Source organism: Vitis riparia, chromosome 10 (genome assembly GCF_004353265.1).
Source record: "Vitis riparia cultivar Riparia Gloire de Montpellier isolate 1030 chromosome 10, EGFV_Vit.rip_1.0, whole genome shotgun sequence".
In the NCBI taxonomy this organism is placed as follows: domain Eukaryota; kingdom Viridiplantae; phylum Streptophyta; class Magnoliopsida; order Vitales; family Vitaceae; genus Vitis; species Vitis riparia.
Genome location: NC_048440.1, coordinates 21,258,838 through 21,280,237, shown reverse-complemented (window position 1 = coordinate 21,280,237; position 21,400 = coordinate 21,258,838). Strand labels below are relative to the sequence as shown.

General features: G+C 34.4%; 4 protein-coding genes across 4 annotated transcripts; 2 read left to right on the top strand and 2 right to left on the bottom strand.

Annotated features, from left to right (window-relative positions):
* Positions 1-3,268: 3,268 nt before the first annotated feature.
* Positions 3,269-4,337, bottom strand: LOC117924234 (heavy metal-associated isoprenylated plant protein 3-like). The gene is made up of 3 exons (XM_034842822.1): positions 4,255-4,337; positions 4,037-4,148; positions 3,269-3,892 (listed from the first exon to the last, which is right to left on the bottom strand). Exons 1-3 carry the CDS (start codon positions 4,258-4,260, stop codon positions 3,633-3,635), a joined length of 378 nt encoding a protein of 125 aa, XP_034698713.1. The 5' UTR covers positions 4,261-4,337; the 3' UTR covers positions 3,269-3,632.
* Positions 4,338-9,518: 5,181 nt separating this feature from the next.
* On the bottom strand, positions 9,519-11,270 carry LOC117923757 (heavy metal-associated isoprenylated plant protein 47-like). Its single transcript, XM_034842195.1, has 5 exons — positions 11,210-11,270; positions 10,940-11,057; positions 10,730-10,768; positions 10,546-10,624; positions 9,519-9,916 (listed from the first exon to the last, which is right to left on the bottom strand). The coding sequence occupies exons 2-5, from the start codon at positions 11,036-11,038 to the stop codon at positions 9,768-9,770; spliced, it is 366 nt and encodes a 121-aa protein (XP_034698086.1). The 5' UTR covers positions 11,039-11,057; positions 11,210-11,270; the 3' UTR covers positions 9,519-9,767.
* Positions 11,271-11,401: 131 nt separating this feature from the next.
* Positions 11,402-14,972, top strand: LOC117923756 (ATP-dependent 6-phosphofructokinase 2). The gene is made up of 2 exons (XM_034842194.1): positions 11,402-12,001; positions 13,849-14,972. Exons 1-2 carry the CDS (start codon positions 11,432-11,434, stop codon positions 14,668-14,670), a joined length of 1,392 nt encoding a protein of 463 aa, XP_034698085.1. The 5' UTR covers positions 11,402-11,431; the 3' UTR covers positions 14,671-14,972.
* Positions 14,973-17,943: 2,971 nt separating this feature from the next.
* On the top strand, positions 17,944-21,389 carry LOC117923603 (glucan endo-1,3-beta-glucosidase 5). The gene is made up of 2 exons (XM_034841971.1): positions 17,944-18,436; positions 20,062-21,389. Exons 1-2 carry the CDS (start codon positions 18,060-18,062, stop codon positions 21,161-21,163), a joined length of 1,479 nt encoding a protein of 492 aa, XP_034697862.1. The 5' UTR covers positions 17,944-18,059; the 3' UTR covers positions 21,164-21,389.
* The last annotated feature ends 11 nt before the right edge of the window (positions 21,390-21,400 follow it).

The window sequence follows — 21,400 nt, the reverse complement described above, 5'->3', positions numbered from 1 at the left end:
AACCAAGAGAGATTTAATTGGAATGACTAGTCTTTGTGAGTGAAGAAGTTTACAGAAGAAGATGGTCCTGAAGGAGTAGATGTGGACCTTCATCTTTTTCCATAGAAACCAAGTGGAAGAATATTCGTATGCAAATCTAGATTTGATTCCTAAAATTCTTATAATCAAATCTTCAATGAATTAAGTCCATGTTAATCATCAAGATTGTGAACCAGATTGCGCGTCGTGTTAGCTCTTGCTGAACAGTCTTGTTGAATCAAATTCATTGACATGGTCATGCCTGCACACCATTGCTTCCATGGCCATGTTGAATCAAATTCATTTGACCTGGTCATGCTTGCCTACCATTGTTTTCATAGACCATTATGGGAGTTTGATAAAAATATCATTTTTTTTTAATATGGTATTTTTAAAATTATAATACTTGTCTTACAAAGAAATAACAATGTTTTTATGATTGAAATATTGAACTAAAAAAGTTACTGATTCACCAGTCTGATGGTTGAACTGCGGTCGAATTGATGATGTCATAAATATATAATTTATATTTAATTTTTTATATTAAATATGTCAAATTAAATTATAAAGATAAATATAAATGTATTAATACATTAAATTTTATTAAATAGAATATATATAATATTTAAATATGAGAATATATTTAAGATAAAAAGAAAATTATGTATTTAATTTAATTACATATTTATGTATTTTGTTATTTTAAAAATTTTAAATTATTATATTAATTAATTTCTGTTATTTTCATATTTGTCATTAATAATTATTATAAAAATAATTGTGGATATAAATATTTATATTTATTTAAATGTTTTATATAATAAAATTTTAGATAAGATATTCACCATATCATTTATGAAAATGGCTACGTAAGCCATTGGTCCTCCACTTATTTTGTTAATTGAAGGTGCAATTCCCCGCATACAAAGCATGTGGTATTCATACCTCCGCATCTTAATATCATATTTTGAATTATTATATATATTTTTGTAAAAAATATTCTTTAAAATTGTTGTATCTTTATCAAAATCCCTCATTGACTTAAGAGTCAGGACTTACTAGTCATCTTAAATTTTTCCATAGCTAAAACCCCACCAAATTTCTTCATTAGAAATTATCATTACCCGTTGAACATGAATGGGAGTATGTATTTTTAAGCTACACATTTTCAATGATGCTTATCAAAATCCCTCATTGACTTAAGAGTCAAGTATATGCTCCATGGACTTGCTAGTCAACTTAAATTTTTCTATGGCTAAAACCCCATCAAATTTCTTCATTAAAAATTATCATTATCCGGAAGGCAAAAAATTAAATGGTATATGTTGAACATGAAAGGGAGTATGTATTTTCAAGTTACACATTTTCAATGATCAATTACCAGTAGTTATTGATTTTACTTTGCGATTATAATGAATTATGACATGCTTTGTAATTATGTAACATATCCTTTTTATGTTATCGGTTGGATCGTCAATTTTTCTAAATGTTTAAGCTTATAGGGTTTGGACTCAATATATATATCATACTCCTTAACACTCTTCCTTACATATAAGAGAAATATCAAATGAGGAAATAAACATGTCAATTGTTAAACTTATAGACCATGTATGATATTTGGTTACGCATCACATCAAACCAAGTTCTGCTACGGTATTAAACAACAAATTTTCTTAAAAGCTTACACTTCTTAGGATTTAATAATATCATTTGTAGTTAAAAATTTTTGTTTACTACATCCTTATTAAGTAAATGCACCAGCCAATACAGCACAGGACTAAGCAACGGTTTCTTACATGCTTTGGTTTTCTCTTTGGTAGAGAAAATCTCCATTCTCAAGCATTCCTTTGCTCCAGCTATGTAGACTAGTTCATTTCAATGGGATTTTTATAAGATGGTGCAGGGGTCAGGGTTGTAATTGTCATAGACCGGCCATGGAACCCATTGAGGGCCAATGTATTCAATCTTCTTTTCTTCCTTCTTTTCTTCTTTCTTTTCTTCTTTCTTTTCTTTATGGGAGTTTGATAAAAATATCATTTTTTTTAATATGGCATTTTTAAAATTATAATACTTGTCTTACGAAGAAATAACAATGTTTTTATGATTGAAACATTGAACTAAAAAAGTTACTGATTCACTAGTCTGGTGGTTGAACTGCTGTCGAATTGATGATATCATAAATATATAATTTATATTTTATTAAAATTAAAATTAATTACAAGAAATTAATATATATATATATATATATATATAATTAATATTTAATTTTTTTATATTAAATATGTCAAATTAAATTATAAAGATAAATATAAATGTATTAATACATTAAATTTTATTAAATAGAATATATATAATATTTAAATATGAGAATATATTTAAGATAAAAAGAAAATTATGTATTTAATTTAATTACATATTTATGTATTTTGTTATTTTAAAAAATTTAAATTATTATATTAATTAATTTCTGTTATTTTCATATTTGTCATTAATAATTATTATAAAAATAATTGTGGATAAAAATATTTATATTTATTTAAATGTTTTATATAATAAAATTTTAGATAAGATATTCACCATATCATTTATGAAAATGGCTACGTAAGCCATTGGTCCTCCACTTATTTTGTTAATTGAAGGTGCAATTCCCCGCATACAAAGCATGTGGTATTCATACCTCCGCATCTTAATATCATATTTTGAATTATTATATATATTTTTGTAAAAAATATTCTTTAAAATTGTTGTATCTTTATCAAAATCCCTCATTGACTTAAGAGTCAGGACTTAGTAGTCATCTTAAATTTTTCCATAGCTAAAACCCCACCAAATTTCTTCATTAGAAATTATCATTACCCGTTAAACATGAATGGGAGTATGTATTTTTAAGCTACACATTTGATGCTTATCAAAATCCCTCATTGACTTAAGAGTCAAGTATATGCTCCATGGACTTGCTAGTCAACTTAAATTTTTCTATGGCTAAAACCCCATCAAATTTCTTCATTAAAAATTATCATTATCCGGAAGGCAAAAAATTAAATGGTATATGTTGAACATGAAAGGGAGTATGTATTTTCAAGTTACACATTTTCAATGATCAATTACCAGTAGTTATTGATTTTACTTTGCGATTATAATGAATTATGACATGCTTTGTAATTATGTAACATATCCTTTTTATGTTATCGGTTGGATCGTCAATTTTTCTAAATGTTTAAGCTTATAGGGTTTGGACTCAATATATATATCATACTCCTTAACACTCTTCCTTACATATAAGAGAAATATCAAATGAGGAAATAAACATGTCAATTGTTAAACTTATAGACCATGTATGATATTTGGTTACGCATCACGTCAAACCAAGTTCTGCTACGGTATTAAACAACAAATTTTCTTAAAAGCTTACACTTCTTAGGATTTAATAATATCATTTGTAGTTCAAAATTTTTGTTTACTACATCCTTATTAAGTAAATGCACCAGCCAATACAGCACAGGACTAAGCAACGGTGTCTTACATGCTTTGGTTTTCTCTTTGGTAGAGAAAATCTCCATTCTCAAGCATTCCTTTGCTCCAGCTATGTAGACTAGTTCATTTCAATGGGATTTTTATAAGATGGTGCAGGGGTCAGGGTTGTAATTGTCATAGACCGGCCATGGAACCCATTGAGTGCCAATGTATTCAATCTTCTTTTCTTCCTTCTTTTCTTCCTTCTTTTCTTCTTTCTTTTCTTCTTTCTTTTCTTCCACGCTTATTATTGTTATAGGTCCAATTTTCTTCCTCAGCTTCCTTGTCAGGCAAACCGGATCAATCTCACCAGTAACCTCAAGTTTACTCTTGTCATCTTTCCATGTTACAGATTCAACACCTGTGACACCAAAAACATCCATTATATGAAATTTTCAGGTTTTCCATTAAATTATTGGAAGAACCCATGCGGGCTAGCCTTATATTATGTAATCCATTAGGCAAAAACCCAGCAAACAAATAAGGAAGGAAAGGGCACACACACCATGGAAACCGGATACAATCTTCATAGCTTTGGAAGGGCAAGTGAGCTCGCCGTAAAGAAAGCAAGGCCACGACTTCTTGTAACTAAGGGAGACACCGAGTACCACCTTTTGCTGCAACAACTCAAAACAATGAAACGAAAAAGAAAAAAAACAACCCCCCCCGATTTTTCGTGTATAATAAAATAAATAGTATTCATTTGTTTGCAAAACATCTTACCTTCATCTCCCCAAATTGAAATCGTGTCCTGCAAGCTCAGGGCTAGTGATCTGAATTTATAGACCTTTATTCCTAAGATGGTTTCTGTTAAACAACTTAAATTAGTATACATATGGGATATATGTGTAGTGTATGACTTGATGAAAATATTGGATTAGCTGGTCTATTGTGTCATTATCAATGAAGTACCTAGACTAGTCACCCCAAAATGAACGTTAACCTTTAACCACCATTCCAACTAATGAATTAAAAACTGAGTCTAGTGTATGACTTGATGAAAATATTGGTCTACTGTGTCTACTGTGTCATTATCAATGAAGTACCCAGACTAGTCACCCCAAAATGAACGTTAACCTTCAACTACCATTCCAACCGATGAATTAAAGCTGAGTCTTTTTAAGTAGGCCTACAATTGATGGGATGAATTGACACCTTGAGTACAAGATGTGAAAGTTTTCTCCGCTCCACACTTCATAAAATAGTTATAGTTCCTTGTATGATACAATGGCTTCATGAGATTCATGTGAATTTGATAAATATAAGGATATTTTTAATACAAAGACTTAAAAGTTTTTGGATTTACTTTTTTGACTCCAGCTGTATCAATTAGAAAGAAGACCAAGACTTAAGAACCTTCCCTGTCTTCAACGCAGTGGATGGGAATCACCAGTTTTATCAGTTTCTTTTTCTTTCTTTTCCAACAATATTTCTGTTGTTTTATTATAAACAAAGACTAGCGATAATTCTCAATGGGACTTCAATTCATCCGAGATATTTTGATTCCTACAGGTTATTTTTAAAAATTAAAAAATTAAAGACTTTTTCTAAATAAATTGTTTTTAAAAATAATTTTTTTGTTTTATAAAAAAAACACAAATTTTAAATTCAATTCTATAGTGTAAACTAAATTTGTAAATAAATTAAATTTAATTCACTTCTTATTAAAAATAAAAATAATTTTTTAATTATAAATAAATTTAAAAAATAAATAATTTTTAATAAATATATGTATATTTATAATATAATAAAATCATATATTATTTTTTTTATAAAATATTATAAAAATATAGATATTAACATTAATTGTTTTATTTTTTAAAAAATAAAAAATAAAAATTCAAAATTAATACTATTAATATGATTTTTTTTTTATAAATATTAAAAAACATAATTAATTTATTTTGTTAAAAATAAAGAATAATTATTAATTACTAATTACTAATACTATTCTATTTTAAATGAATACAACAACAACTAAAATCTAATTTTTTAAGATATAAATGAGTCAAAATTTTTATTATGTATATATTTATTACTCCATTACAAAGATGATATTCCAAATTATTTTATTTTATTTATAATTAATTAATTAGTTTTTTGAATTTCAAATTATTCTTAAAAATTATAAAATTTATTGAATAATTTAAAAAATTAATAATGTCTATTTTTTAGTCTTTATATATATATTTTTTGAGTTTTAAATTATTTTTTTTTAGAATTATTAAACTTATTAATAAATTTAATACAAAGCCTCACTTCATTTGAAATTTATTTTCTCTAATAAAAAATAAAATTGAAAGAACAAGGCTTAGTTTGGTCATATTTTTTAAAATTTGTTTTTAAAAACTATTTTTTAATTTAAAAACAAGTTTTACAAAATATAACCAAATGGGTCCATGTTTTTATTTTATTTTAAAAAATTAGTGTAAATAATTCACTTATTATTTAAAAATTATTATTTATTTTGTTTTGTTTTAAAAAAATGTTTCTCCAAAATAACAATCAACCAGTGTTATAATTTTTTAAAAACAAAAAACTATTTTAAATCGTACAATCAAATAAATAAAAATAAAATTATTTTAAACCATAGTGTAGACCCTCTTTTCAAGCCATGCAGAGACTATTCTATTAACATTGGTTTTTATAACTTAAAAAAAAAAAAAAAAAAAGGACCTCAAGACCTGGGGAGAGTGGAGTTTGGTTATTCTTTTGAAGTGTGAGGGGACACCCACCCCCCTCTCTTACCATGAATCCCGGCCAGATGGGACGGGCAGCCATGAAGCTGAGGGCTTGATGCCGACTGCAGCAGCGGAGAGAGTGATTGGGCAAGCCATGTTTGCTGACCGGTGAATAGGAGGGCAGAAGAGTGGCTTGCAAAAGAAGACACCAAAAAAGAAAGGAAGTGGGAACGGCCGGAGAGGAAAACGAAAGGAGTAAGGGGGAAAGCATTTTTTTAGAGAGGTAAGAGAAGAATCAGTCAGGTTTGATTATCTCTTACTTTATCTTATCTTATTTTTTAGGATCACCTTACGTTTCTTGCTGATATTCAGATGATTGCTTTGATTACCTAAGGAGGCAAACTTGTTTCTGATTTTTGTTTATTTGATCTTTGTTTTCTCCCGTATGAGCTGCATGTTGGATATATTTTGTGTTTGTGTGTTAAGTTCATTGAGATCCTCCCACCAGACTCTTTTGAAAGCTTTTTTGGTCTTCGTGATGCAAAGTTTGGTTTTAATGGTATTATCTCCTCTTATACATTGCTCTGTTCTTCTTCTTTTTTTGTTCTTTTTCTTTTTCTTCGCTTTTCCCCTCTATTCTTGGCATTTTCTGGAGAGGAGATTCGTTAGCTTGAGGGTGAAGCAAAGTAGCAAACTACCTAGGTATATTTTGCAGAGTGAGAGGAGGAGAGCATTCCAGTTTTCCTGGTGTTTGGCTGGAGATATTTGAAAAGAGGAGATCATTTCTTGGACGGCAATGCTACAGAGAAAAGGGTGGAGACATTAGAGGTTTGAAGAAGCAAGCTGAAGCTGTGAGGAGAGGCCTAGGCGGAGTCGCGGAGAGTAGGGAAAGAACTTGTTAGTTCGATCCAGTTTAACTTGTCCAAGCAAAGGCTTCATGTTCTCATGATGAATAACACGGTTACCACATGTCTACGCCTTCTTCACTGTTCGCGTCAGCCATACCTATTTCCTTACTCAAGCTTGCAGGAATCAAGCGTCTTCCACCACACTCATTTTCCTCTCATTCATTCTTCATCTCACTCCCTCACTTACATGGAGTCTCACGGGTGCATGCTATCCTTCACTCCTTCACATACCCATTAAAACCACTCACCCAAGCTTCCATATCCATACCACTCATACCCATCCTTCATGCTACTCATAACCATGTTCTACCATACCCATGTGTACACCCATTTAACCATACCACCAAACCCGTTTCTCTCTCTAAACTTTCACCTACCTGTGGGATCCTCCCTAAAAAATGTCACGTGGCTCTCTCTCCCTTGCACACACAGACGGTCCCCCTTGCGACGCGCGGCATAGCTCATTCCACCTGGGGAAGAATTCTGTCCGACCGACGTTCCACCTTCTCCGGATATTTCACATCCGGCGCCTGACGTCGAATGGGAGAGGATGGCGATTCAACTTCCCCGGTCAGACATGTCCGGATCCTTTGATAGCGCTTACCCGGAGGGCATCCGCAACCGACAATTCAGATTCCCTGGACAGTTTGGCTCATCAAACACTCGCGATTCGCCGAATCCATTTCCGCCCACAATAAAAAAGAAAACTCCGATAATACTAACGACCAAGTCTCCTGAACTTTTCATAATTCTGGAATAATAGAATCTGTGATATTAATTCATGCAAAATAAACGGGTTTTGATGGGGGCCCCACATATGTGACTGATCGATTGATTGACGGATAGATCGATTTGATTATGATACATGATTGATTTATCCTACTCTATGACATGCTCGAAATTATTCCTTAATTGTGCACTAACATCACTTCTCGATAGCGCTTCATGGATCACTGCCCAGGTACGCATCCACATCCGCTCTGGTCATTTTCGATATGCATGTTTAGATTTTCACATGTGCATGATCACTTTGAGTATTCATTGATTCTCTCATCAATTGTCATGATTGCTTCATTTTATTAGTAGAGACCCGACTTTAGAGACTTAGAAGGGTGTTATGGTCCTTACCGTACCTTCCCAATAAGTAACCTAACCCCCGAACCCGATCCGGTTTTTCACAAACCGCCTTTTCCAAAATAAGGAGTCATACTTAGGATTTTTCTTTCTTATTTTGTTTACCCTTTTAAAAATAAAACAAAAATAAGTGGCGACTCCAAGTCATTTTTCTTAATCAATAAAAATCATTTTTACAAATAAAAAACGAGTTTCGTCATCGAGTGGAAGCGTATAAGCCGAAATGCGGGGTCCACACATAGGTATGGATATTAGTGATAATTTTTTTTTTTCATTCTTATTTTTACTTCAAAGTAAAATCAAAACAAATTATTATTTCAACTTTATATTCCCATATGCATCTAAATCTAAGAATTGAAAATTTTAAATTCATTCCTATTAAAAAATAAATATGAATGAAAACAAAATAGTCATTCTCATTTTGCATTCCTACGTATCAAATATTCTATTTACCTTTTTATTTTTATTGTTTAAAGTCACGTTTCTAATATGTTCGAATTCTTATTAAAAAATTACTAATAATAAAAATAAAATATTTATTCTCATTTTTCATTTCGATCAATCAAACATTCTATTTCCATGTTTTCCGCGATTATGGAAATTGGAAAAGAGAATCGGAATTTTGGCGAGAGTGATTGATCTTCATAATAATAAATTTTTATTTTCATTTTTATTCTAAAACATTGATTAATCAAATTTCATTCCCTCCATTAGCGTTGACCAAACTTTATACCCCCGAGAAAGAAGCGCGTGGTGTTGGTTACCAAGAAGCACCACTCAATTTTCCTTTAAAGAAGAGGGCCTTAATGGGTTGCAGTTTGCTCCACTTAATTTACAATTTCGAAGCGTCGCTTCTTCCGGTCTCTTGTTCACATCCAATTTTTTTCATAACTTTTTTATCGGATTTTGCACTTACTTTTATGTAGGACGGATTTTTTTTAGATTCCAATCCTCTAAAGAATTTAAAATTTAAATAAACAAATTAATTATGAATTTGAATTTTATTTTTTTAAATCTAAGATGGGTTTGGGTGGATTCAGCATAAGTGTTTTTTCCTATCTCGAAATAAATTTTGATTTAATTTTTTTTCTATTTTTAGTATACATATAATAAAAATATTTTTTAATAAAATAAATTATAAAACATTATAATATTTTAATTATTTATAAAATATATTTATTTTAATATAATTAAAATTTTAAATTTCAAAAAAATTTCAAAGAAAAATTAAATGTGATGGATATAAAAAATTAGCGACCATCCGTCCTTACATGAGTCTACTTTTATTCATTATAAAATATTAAAACCCTTCCATAGATGAAAAGGAAAAAGCTTACAAGCTTGTTAAAGGTGGAAAAGATTTCGTTTGACTGCACAAAAGCCTTTTAAATACCAACATGTAGGCCTCATCATGTTGGTCTACATATGGATAATAATTACAGAATGTTTGTCATCCCAACAACCTTCAAAATTAAACTATCAGGGAAGAAATGGTTCCATGAGAATGGGCTCTTTACTTAGATTTCACCTCTGAGACACTGATAATATCCGTAGGGCCAACCTTCTTCCTCAAATTACAGGTCAATTTGATGGGATCGACTCCAACTCCGATCACCACCACCTTGTCCTTCTGGTCGCCTTCTATCGCCACAAAGTCCACACCTGCATTTAGTGGAAGTTCGGAATTTTTTGTGTTCAAACCAACGTGGGAGAAAATTAGAAAGCAAGACTAAATTTTGATGTAACAAAATTCAAAGATTGTTTCAATATATGAATACATGGAAAATCAAGGATGAAGACAAATAAATACTCTTGATTTCTCCCATGAAAATGATGGGCCATGGAGATAAGAACAAGGGTTTTTTTTTTAAAAAAAAAAAAGAATTGAAGTGTGTGTGCCAAACCTGTCTCTAGTCATTTTCATTTTTTACATTTTCCACAAGAAATTAAATCTTTGAAATGATTCCTCTAATTGAATGACAAAGATAGTGGAACCAGCCACAGAAATCCTCATTTTGTGCTATAGCATTGGCTGCATGCAAGGATATTACCCTTCTTCCTCTTTTTTCTTTTTGGGTTTGATTTCAAATGAATTATCGGGAGAGAAAGGTTAAGAATATATATATATATATCCTAATTGAATACTAATTGATTTTCATATGAAAGGGCCAAAAGGCATAACCAATAATAATCTGTCCACCACATTTTCTGTGAGTTCAACAGCCCAAGAAATCGATGAAATTTCCGGAGCTAGCAGATAACAAGACTTAAATGTGAGTTAGAACACTGACCTTCTCCTTCTGCAACAATCTGGAGTGCCTTGCTCCTGCATTTCTGGCAGTTCATATGTGTCTTCATCACTATCTTTTGCTGCACAACCGCAAAAGAAGATCAGCCACCATAGATTTGTCTGTGTGATCAAATTATAATACAGAAAAAGACATGCAAGAGGTATGTAAACATCAAGAACAATACCTTCATATTGACTAAGTCTGCCTCTGGATCAAACAGATGCTGCAGGGAAAAAACAGGGGAGGTTTGATAAGTTAATATAAGATGGGTTTGAGTGGAAGTCAGCTACCACAATTTCCAGGAAGCAGCAACTGTAGAACAGGTGGAACCCTCCTGAGCTATACATTAAAATAGCTTGACCTTTATCCAAGGGTTGTTAAGCAACCCACGTACCAAAAAGCTTCGTGACTTTTTGCCTTGCTTGAGAAGTTTCCATAACCTTGCACCGCAAGTTCGGTTTCTGAGATGCCACCGTTTTATGCGTTCACACATGCCATTGTAACTAACATTTCTAATTGAAAAAGCATCATTAAATTTTACAGGTATTTGGTAGGTCAAAATTAACAGCACAATGGAAATGAAGTATGATTGCATGTTAGAAAAAGAAATTAATATTTATCATATTCTTCCTAAATATTTTTATGATGGGTCGGGTGGTCATACCCAATATCCTTGCCCCACCACCAAGATTGCCCGATCCGACAGGGCAGAACCCAATGAAGCGCAGCTAAATTTCCACATCATGGGCCATGGACCAGTCGTAGAGCGTGTCAAGAAAGCAGCGAACATGGCCCCACACACTGCCACGTGTGCCCATGCAACGACCTCTCTCGTACGCAATATCATGTGCTCCTCCACCTCCACTCCGGTGGTCCAACACCAGCCATGGCAGCCGGCGACGACGAGTGTACCGCCTCCGTAGGCGAAATCACCATCTCCCCGGTTAAAGTCCAGAGTCTCCCCCACCTCACCCACTACCTCCCCAACCTCAAAACCTTCCCAAATCCCTTGGACCGGAACCAGTTCTACCGCCCCTCCGACGGCTTCTACATCTCCCCCTGCGATGTCATCCTCCGCCAGATCACCTACGACCTCTCCGGCATCTTCCCCTCGCCGCCGTCCCACCTCGCCTACCACCGCGCAGGGCCGCGGAAGCAGATCTTCTTCGACCCTTCCATGACTCGCGTCGCCATCGTCACCTGCGGTGGACTCTGCCCCGGACTCAACACCGTGATAAGGGAGTTGGTGGTTGGGCTTTGGGAACTGTACGGCGTGCGTCAGATCTACGGCATCATCGCCGGATATCGAGGGTTTTACTCTTTTGAACCGGTGGCTCTGAATCCGAAGCTGGTGGAGGACTGGCACAAGAGGGGTGGCTCTGTGCTTGAAACTTCCAGAGGTGGGTTTGATCTTGAAAAGATTGTCAATTCCATCAAAGATCATGAATTCGATCAGGTAAATTGCTATCACTCCTTTTTTTTCTTTGGCTGCTCAAGAGCTGAACCATTGCATTGATTATGATCTCCCCTTTGGTTTTTGTTGTTTTATGAAGAGAAGGTCGATTATATATACATAAATGCCTCTATGTGTCTAGGTTTTTTCTTTGTGGTTGTTGACATCAAAGGTTTTGCTGAACATTTTGAGGGTATTGAATGATGGGCTAGTTCTCTAGCTTGGCCGGTGTCTTTCAGATTCGAGAAGGATTATTGAACAACTTTAGTTTGAATCCCACCTTGAATCATTTTTGAAAATGGTTATTCATGAAGATGATCTGTGAAAACAGTAATGGTTAAAAAACAATGGTGCCTTTTGGCTTATCTTTTTAATGGTACGAGGCCGAATCAAGCATTGGTTCAGCATGAATTGTTGTGTTTAAATTGCATACACGAATGAGGCTTAATTGATGTCAAATGTCAAACCAAATGCCCTGTTGAGCCAGTGAGATGTGCATCGGATATTAGATCCCCTGTTGTCAATGGAGGTAAAGGACTAATGATAAAATTTTGTGCTTATTGACAGATGTGCCTTGAATTGTTATGATTATATATGTGGATTTGTTTGCTGTATGGCTTGTGTTTGGACTCTTCTTGTTAACCGCGTTGGATTGTACACATACCATACCTGGGTGATGCTGCAATCAGCCACCAAAGGGGATTTGAGGGCTTTTTCCTTTTAACCCCATGGTGACCTCTTCTCTTTTGTTTGTGAAAGAATGGCTGCAGCTTATATGGCCCACCTGCTTCTTTTCCTTGGATTTTCAAAAAATTTAGAAATTTCTTTCACATAATAACTCTAATGTCCTTTAGTATATGAAAACTTTATTTTGTATGAGCCTACAACCACCCTGTCCCCTGTTCATACCTGTGGAACAGTTAGGAGAACCAAACTCTCCCCTGTTCATACCAAAGGGATAATTAGGAGAACCAAATTTATCATAGTTCATATTGCTTTTGTTTGTTTGCTTTAATGGTGAAATTTTGCGGGGAAGAAAGGTGTCCATGAGGGTCTTTGAATTGTATCTGATCATTATTGTGTTTGGCACTGTGATCTTCTTGTCTCCATTTAGAGATCGGTCTCATACAGCTATTTATGTACAATGTGTTCAATAACCCTGGTCTCTGGGTTTAAAAGTCAGTTTTATCATGCATGTGAAGATATAACAAAAGAAGGTGGAATAACCATTACAAAGATCATTTGCTATGATCATGGGAAAATAGTAATAAAAATCCAAAATGATTATATCACATGAAAGTACATGCAAGGGAAGTGCACCTTAGTCTGTACAGAACATGGATGAGTTTATATAGATTTTGAACATTTCAGAGGAAGATGATATTCTTCTACAACACCAATGAAGGGTCATGTAATTCTCCCAGAAAAGGAAGAGACCTTTAAAAGGGAAAACGATTATGATTGTCATAGAGTAGAGTCTGATCAATAAATGGGCATTAACATCCATGGCTTCAGTAGGAATTCATAAGGGTTTCTATCAATACAAGAGTTGAGAACTTGCCAAAGGGGAAAAAAATAATAGAGACTTTACGGCATTGGTTGGGGTTGGATGGATGAATAATAGTTTGCTGATCTGCTTTGTCCAGGCCTACGTTTCGTGCTCATGCATGAGTTTGGAAATTTTATTCAATTAATGTTCATAGAATTAATGGGGGGATCTCCTTTTACTTGAGGCCGATTCCACCATATGAGCCACTCCAGCAGCTTATTTCACCATAATTCCGTCTCTTGCATGAACGGTACTAATTCAGTTCCTATTTTCCTCATCCCTGAATAATGAATTCGATCAGGTGTATGTCATAGGTGGAGATGGAACAATGCGCGGAGCAGTGACAATATTTGATGAGATTTGTCGCCAAAAACTGAATGTTTCAATAGCAGGAATTCCCAAGACTGTGGACAACGACATTGGCATAATAGACCGGTCGTTTGGATTTCAGACAGCAGTTGAAATGGCCCAACAAGCAATCAGTGCAGCTTATGTGGAGGCTGAGAGTGCAGTCAACGGAATAGGTCTGGTGAAACTCATGGGCCGCAGCACTGGGCACATTGCCCTCCATGCAACCTTAAGCAGCCGAGACGTGGACTGCTGCCTAATTCCTGAAAACGAATTCTACTTGGAAGGGATAGGAGGGCTGTTTGAATTTCTGGAACAACGACTTAAAGAGAACGGGCATGCAGTGTTGGTAGTTGCTGAGGGCGCTGGACAGGATATGATACCAAGAAGTGATGCTCAGAAAAAAGAGACTGATGAGTCTGGGAACCCGGTTTTCTTAGACGTTGGCCGGTGGTTGAAATCAGAGCTCAAGAGCTGGTGGGACAGGGACCACCCTGGCGAGCTGTTTACCATAAAATACATAGATCCCATGTATATGGTTAGAGCAGTCCCTGCAAATGCCACAGACAACTTGTATTGTACACTTCTGGCACACTCGGCCATTCATGGAGTCATGGCAGGGTACACAGGGTTTGTTTCTGGCCCAATCAATGGAAACTATGCATATATTCCGATAGCAGAAGTGGCCAATGCCAAGAACCCTGTAAACACAATGGACCACAAATGGGCTTGGGTCAGATCTGTCAACAATCAGCCAGATTTTATAAAGAGGTAGATGCTCAAATTTTGTTACATTTTTCCTTGAGAGAGTTCTCTTGAGTTCTCTTGCTGAAGTGAAGATGACCCCTCAAAAAGCTTTCGGATTTTGTTTCCTAATCATCTCTGGTAATGTGCTTCCTGTTATTTGTTGCCTCACGATTAGGCTGAAATGGTGTGACAGGTCCAAAAACCCAGAAAATAATGAGAACATGGAAGTATGATAGAATGAATGGTGTTATTGTGATATCATGTAGAGGTGGCAAATTATGTAAGTGGCTTGTGTTTTGTGTTATATTAAATCCTAAGTATTCTATTACATATATCAATTCAAACCTAACAAGAATAATAATCATAGTAAAAACATAAATTCAAATATTGCTTAATTATTAAACATGTAATATATCATGTAATTTATTTAAATCATTTAATAATTAAGTTCTTTTATTTAATTATTAGGTTGAATGAAGTGTTGTATGGGTCTATATAATTAATATCTCGATTTAATAATTGATCTATTTATTTAAAAATAAATTTAATATGAGTCAAATATAGATTAAATAGTTTAAAGTTATATTTAGATTAACCGGTATTATTATTAAATAGGTTAATTTGGATTAAATTTGAGGTACGTAAATTCATCTAAAAATCATTAATTTATTAAATGAATTATATGGATCGACATAAATTTGATTCAAATCCGAATATATGAACCAAAATTCTTAAAAAGCATATTGGATTCAAATCATGTTGACATATTGTATCATATCAAATTTTGTTATTCTTAATATCATATTTATCTATTAAGATGAATCTTTAGTGATTGATAGACAAGTATAATTAAGCTTAAAAAATAAGCAATAAAGATTTGGCCGGTAGTGACAATGATATCATCAAAAGAGATTGATGATTCTCCTTTAGGAGCATTAAGTATTAAAGTTTGGGAATTGATGATTCTTCTTTAGGAGCATCAAGTATTAAAGTTTGGTGTTTGATTTTGAGGCCATGCATATCATCTTCTTTAGACCCTCCTCTGATTGTGTGCACACTTGGAGTGGAAAATAAGCTTCTATTATCATGTCCAAAGCCTGTACAGTCCATATCCATGGCAGAAAAAGTAGTGGAATTTGGAAAGAAAGGAAAGGTTTCTTTGGATGAGGTTAGCCAATCTTTGCTTTGACACCCTCTTTTCATAAAGGTCTACAAGAGGGAAAATCAAAGGAAAATGCTTTGTGAATGTGGCCATGGAATCCATAATCTCACTGCTGCTACTTTTCACAAGAACTAAAGGATTCAATTAATTCACCAAAGCTGTACTCATCAACTTCCACAATGGGACAGCCTCTCTTTATATATTCCATGGAGAATGATCAAAACCCCATGTAGAATCCTATGTTTGTTCTCTCCGATAAACCCAAAATCTTCGATCTTTTATCCTTAGAAGTACCTCAACCCCAATTACTTTGGGTGATAAATGATAAAATTTGATATAATTTTTCAACATGATTTGAATGCGACACATTTTTTTATGGATTTGGATTTTAGATCAAATTTATATCTGACTTTTATAACTCATTTAACAAGTAGTTGTTTTAGGTCAAATTTGTATTGACTTTGATGAATTAATTAATTTATAAATCAATTATTAATTAATTAATAAATAATTAACATTATTATAATTATAACTTTTTTAATCTATATTTATTTCATTTATTTTTTTAATAAATAAATTAATTGAATTCCAAATATATTAGTATGAGAGATTAATCATATTAATTCAAATAAAATTGATTATTAAATAAGTTATATAATATATTATATATTTAATAATTAGGTTTTATTTGAATTTATATTTTTAAACGGTATCTAATCTCTTATAAGAACGCAACTATCACCAATCATCACCCCTAATAGTGACCTCTAGAGCTTTCAAGTTTCACCATTTTTAGTATTGAGGCAGTCACCTATAGAATTTGCTTTGCTCACAGTTGGAATATTCTCCATTTTTAGTATTGCAGCAGTGGCCTCTATAATTTGCTTTGCTCACAGTTGAAACAAACGTGTCGGTGGTGGGACGAATTCTCGGGGCCTACCATTTTTTCTTGAACCGTTATATGGAGAGCCACGTACGCGATGATGCTGTGGGAGGAAAAGGATTACAAAAAACCTGGCCCCCTCTGTGTGGTCCACATCCCAGAAAGTGCCACTTCGATGTGGAAGTCGGTTGCACTCGAGAATACATTCCTTTGTATGGTAGTAAAGACACAGTGACATTTGATTCATTTGTTCCATCAGGCAGTCTCATGAAGACTTAGTGCAAAAATGATGGATAACGATAAGGATGCTGTCTCGCCTGAGGACTTGTGTCAAAAACATGACTCATCAAGTTCAATTTTTTAATGAAACCGCCTTATGATTATTTTTAAAAAATGGTTATTAAAATATGATATTTTAAGAATTATTTTTGAATTTAAGATGTTTTTTACAACAGGCTTTTAAAAAAAATAATTAAAATAAAATAATTTTAAAAATATCACATTTTAATGAATATTTTTTAAAATAATTGTGTTTTATTCAAAATCCCGGGATTTCGGGATGCAAGTTCTCTAGGCATGATCCAACCAAAATGAGTACCCAAGCCCTCGAATGGGCGTGATTGATGACTGGAAAGACCTTAAATATGGTAGATGTGAGGCATTAAACCTTTGGTGGTGTGTCAACATCATATCCTATTAGTCCATAACTCCATTTGAGCCCATGTGAGAGAGCATGAGGGTGGGTGTTTTGAAATTTGGCCTGGTTCACTTCTTTTTATAAGAAAAACTTGAAGTTAATGATTGATTTAAGCTAACTAAAGTGTAAAAAATGTGAAAAAAAATATATATTTTAAATCCCCATATCCCATTTTCAAGTGGGTAGTATAGATAATGATTGAACAAAAGAGTAAGTATCAGAAAGTAATATATGCAGGAGAATTTCAACCTCTAATCAACCATGTGTTGAACAATTGACAGTTTTAAATATGAGTTTCAATGGTTGAGTTAAATGTGAGTTATTTTCAGTGTGATCAAGCAAGTGAAACGTTTCAATTTTTCTCTCCTTAATTTTATAACCAATAAATTATACCAAATACCAAAAAAAGAAAAAAAAAATCTTTATGATTTTTCTGATTTTCTCTTAAGAAAAAGCTAATTGTTTGGAAAGGGGACAAAAGTTTCAAAGGCTATCAGGAGCCCAAGCACATCAGTGTGGGGCATCTACGTCACAGTGGCTGCAAGGTTTTTTCACTTTACCTTTGGGTTTGGGGCGGTTAGGCTGTTGTAATCAGCTGTTTATAAGGCTCCGTGACGCTCACACCGCCTATGCCTACAAGCAGAGCTATCTGTCAGATGAGATGGTAATGGTAGAATGATTCTTGATCTGGTCTTTCAGGCAAAAATGGCACAAACCCATTTCACAGCTGCTGCTTTTCTGGTTCTGGTGTTCATTTCAAGCTCAGTTCTAATGGCAGAGTCAGGGATAGGAGTGAACTGGGGAACATTGTCATTGCACAAGCTGTCACCCTCCACGGTGGTGGATCTCTTCAAACAGAACAAGATAGAGAAGGTGAAGCTGTTTGATGCAGACCCATATTGCCTAAATGCTTTGAGGGGGAGTGGAATTCAGGTCATGGTTGGGATCCCAAATGAGATGTTGTCTGTTTTTAGTTCTTCTACTGATGCTTGTGACTTGTGGGTTAGTCAGAATCTATCCAGATATATGGGTAAAGGTGGTGTGGATATCAGGTATGTAGCTTGCTGTGCTTTATTTTGTTGAGATTCAACTTGTGTTCTTTCCTTTGATTTTTGCTGGGTTTTCAATTTAAGGTCAATTTTTAATGTGGATTCCAATTTTATGGCTGTTGCTTGCTAAGATGTAGAAGTTTGATGGACCATATAGGATTTGATTTGTGAAAATAAGTGAAGAGAATGAACTGGGGTGAGTTTAGCTATTAAAGTTGGTTCTGTTGAATCTTTTGGTGATTGGTTTTGTCTTCCAAGTGGAGTATGTTGTAATTGTTCATGTTGTTTAGTTAATTGGATCTATAGATGTGAATTCACAGAGTTTCTAATTTGATTGGTTCAGTTATTAATAATCTTGATGCCATTGGACTGCATCTGTTGGGGAGGTAACAGTTTTAAAAAGGAAAACAAAGTGATGCCTTTGGTGATTTCGATTTAGCTTCCAGTAGAATAATTGGGAACATGGAAGTTAGCTAGGAAGAAGAACATGAAATAATTTGGAAGAAAATCAAAAGATGAATTTGAGAGAAAGTAATTCATGTTAGAAGAAGAAATTTCTATCTCTGGAAGTAGGGAATTTCATAATAATATAATTATTTCAACTAACCCTGTAAATTTTTTGAATAATTTGGTAGCTGTTTACAATCTTTGGGACCTCATGAGAAAATTAAAGAAAGACTGTCCCAAAACCACAAGAGAGGCCACAATTGACCGAATAAGAATACTTTGCAGAGCCCTTTATATTAGTAAAAGGGGGAAGAAACCTTTATCCCTTGTCAAACTTCCATGTAGTAACCTTGAGGAAATATGCTTCAGAGCTTCTCAGATTATTTCATAACTTTTTCAAAATCTTTGACCACCAAAAAATTCCTTTCAGTTCCCAATCCTTGTGTATTCTGTTAACACTAGAACACCTGATGGCACATCTAAAAAAGCTTAATTCTTTTACCATTTTCAATATCAGGCAATGCTCTTTGGCCACACAAAAGATTTGAATTATTGATCCTTTGTGATTGGAATAATTTCTCTGTAGAGCTACTGTTATTGAAATTGATTTAAAGAACCACACGTTTCAACTTATTTTTAGTATTTCCTTTATGTCTGTAGTAAAGAACTCCTGTTCACTGCCCTCAGCTTGAAACAACTGATAGTCCATTGGGCTGTGTTGGACTTCCTTGAAAGATTGTTTTTCTCTGATTGAGATGCTGGTTTACAATTAGTTGAGGTAAACTGTGTAACTGCAGGAAATGTTCACGGAAGTTAAATGATACTATATCAAAACTGCATGGGAGATTAGTGATATGGATGAATGCCGGTGTAGGTTACCCTATTGCCTGTTCTAATCATTGAGTCTGGACAAAACTGAGAAACATCTCCGACCTTGAGAATCCATAGTTGATCCCCCTATATTTGGGACTATCGAACAGCCAGCAATAGGAACTCTTTTGGCTGTAGAAATTGTTAGAATTATTGTATATTGTTTGAAAACAAATTCAAATATTCTTAGTGATCTTATTAATATCTGTTCGTGCAGCATGTGTAGGATCTTAGATGAGGTAGTAATTTTCAATGATATCACAACTTCCAGATTTTCAACAATAGATTTGATTCTTACAATTTGATGGCAGGTATGTTGCAGTTGGAAATGAGCCCTTCCTCACTAGTTACTCGGGGCAATTCCAGTCCTATGTCGTCCCTGCTCTGCTCAATCTACAACAGTCCTTGGCCAAAGCAAATGTTGCAAACTTTGTAAAACTAGTGGTCCCTTGTAACGCTGATGCCTATGAGTCTTCTCTTCCTTCTCAAGGAGCCTTCCGATCTGAACTGACTCAAATTATGACTCAAATCGTTTCTTTCCTCAACACGAACGGTTCCCCATTTGTCGTCAATATCTACCCGTTTCTGAGCCTCTATGGGAACTCAGATTTCCCACAAGATTATGCATTCTTTGGGGGGACAAACCACGCTGTTACAGATGGGGCAAATGTTTACTACAATGCATTTGATGGAAATTTTGACACCTTAGTTGCTGCCCTCAATAAACTCGGGTATGGTCAGATGCCCATAGTAATCGGGGAGGTGGGTTGGCCTACTGATGGAGCCATCAGTGCAAACCTCACTGCTGCAAAGGCTTTCAACCAAGGCCTCATAAACCATGTCCTAAGTAACAAAGGAACCCCCCTCAGACCAGGTGTTCCCCCCATGGATATTTACCTTTTCAGTCTACTTGATGAAGAGGCAAAGAGCATACTTCCAGGGACCTTTGAGAGGCACTGGGGGATTTTCTCCTTTGACGGCCAGGCTAAGTATCCATTAAACCTTGGTTTAGGCAATGGGTTATTGAAGAATGCAAGGGATGTTGAGTATCTCCCATCTAGGTGGTGTGTGGCAAACCCATCCAGGGATCTGTCTGGAGTGGCAAACCATATGAAAATTGCTTGCAGCAGTGCAGACTGTACAACACTCAATTATGGAGGATCATGCAATGAAATTGGGGCAAAGGGAAATATCTCGTATGCATTCAACAGCTACTATCAAGTAAAAAAGCAGAATTCACAGAGCTGTGACTTTGATGGGCTTGGGATTGTCACTTTCCTGGACCCTTCAGTTGGGGATTGTAGGTTTCTCGTTGGGATCACAGACAGTAGTTCTTCAAATGTTGAAGCATCTGGTGGACAGGTCAATTTTTGGATTTTGATTTTATGGGGCTTCTGGATTTATATACTGTGAAAGGCAGTTTCTTTAGCGGGTTTTTCACGGTCCCCTCTTCTGAAACTCACAGGTTACATAGATGAAGGAATACTATAGTTATTTAGAAATATTCGAAATCAGATATTCAAATTTATTTTAGGCTGTAGTAGGAAGTTATATGATTATATCAGAAACAGAGTATAACCTTATGTACTGAATTGCCCATTTGCAATCTATATTCCACTTATCTTTGTCTTCATATTACTGCAAGATGAC

Excerpts from the sequence above, each read along its gene's own strand:
- LOC117924234 (XM_034842822.1), bottom strand. Across the intron at positions 3,893-4,036 it reads GATTGTATCCGGTTTCCATG|GTGTTGAATCTGTAACATGG; the intron begins GTGTGTGTGCCC and ends TTGGTGTCACAG.
- LOC117923757 (XM_034842195.1), bottom strand. The coding sequence starts at position 11,038 with ATGTGTGAACGCATAAAACGGTGGCATCTCAGAAACCGAACTTGCGGT. Across the intron at positions 10,769-10,939 it reads AAAAGTCACGAAGCTTTTTG|CATCTGTTTGATCCAGAGGC; the intron begins GTACGTGGGTTG and ends TTTTCCCTGCAG. Across the intron at positions 10,625-10,729 it reads CAGACTTAGTCAATATGAAG|CAAAAGATAGTGATGAAGAC; the intron begins GTATTGTTCTTG and ends GCGGTTGTGCAG.
- LOC117923756 (XM_034842194.1), top strand. The coding sequence starts at position 11,432 with ATGGCAGCCGGCGACGACGAGTGTACCGCCTCCGTAGGCGAAATCACC. Across the intron at positions 12,002-13,848 it reads AAGATCATGAATTCGATCAG|GTGTATGTCATAGGTGGAGA; the intron begins GTAAATTGCTAT and ends GAATTCGATCAG.
- LOC117923603 (XM_034841971.1), top strand. The coding sequence starts at position 18,060 with ATGATTCTTGATCTGGTCTTTCAGGCAAAAATGGCACAAACCCATTTC. Across the intron at positions 18,437-20,061 it reads AAAGGTGGTGTGGATATCAG|GTATGTTGCAGTTGGAAATG; the intron begins GTATGTAGCTTG and ends ATTTGATGGCAG.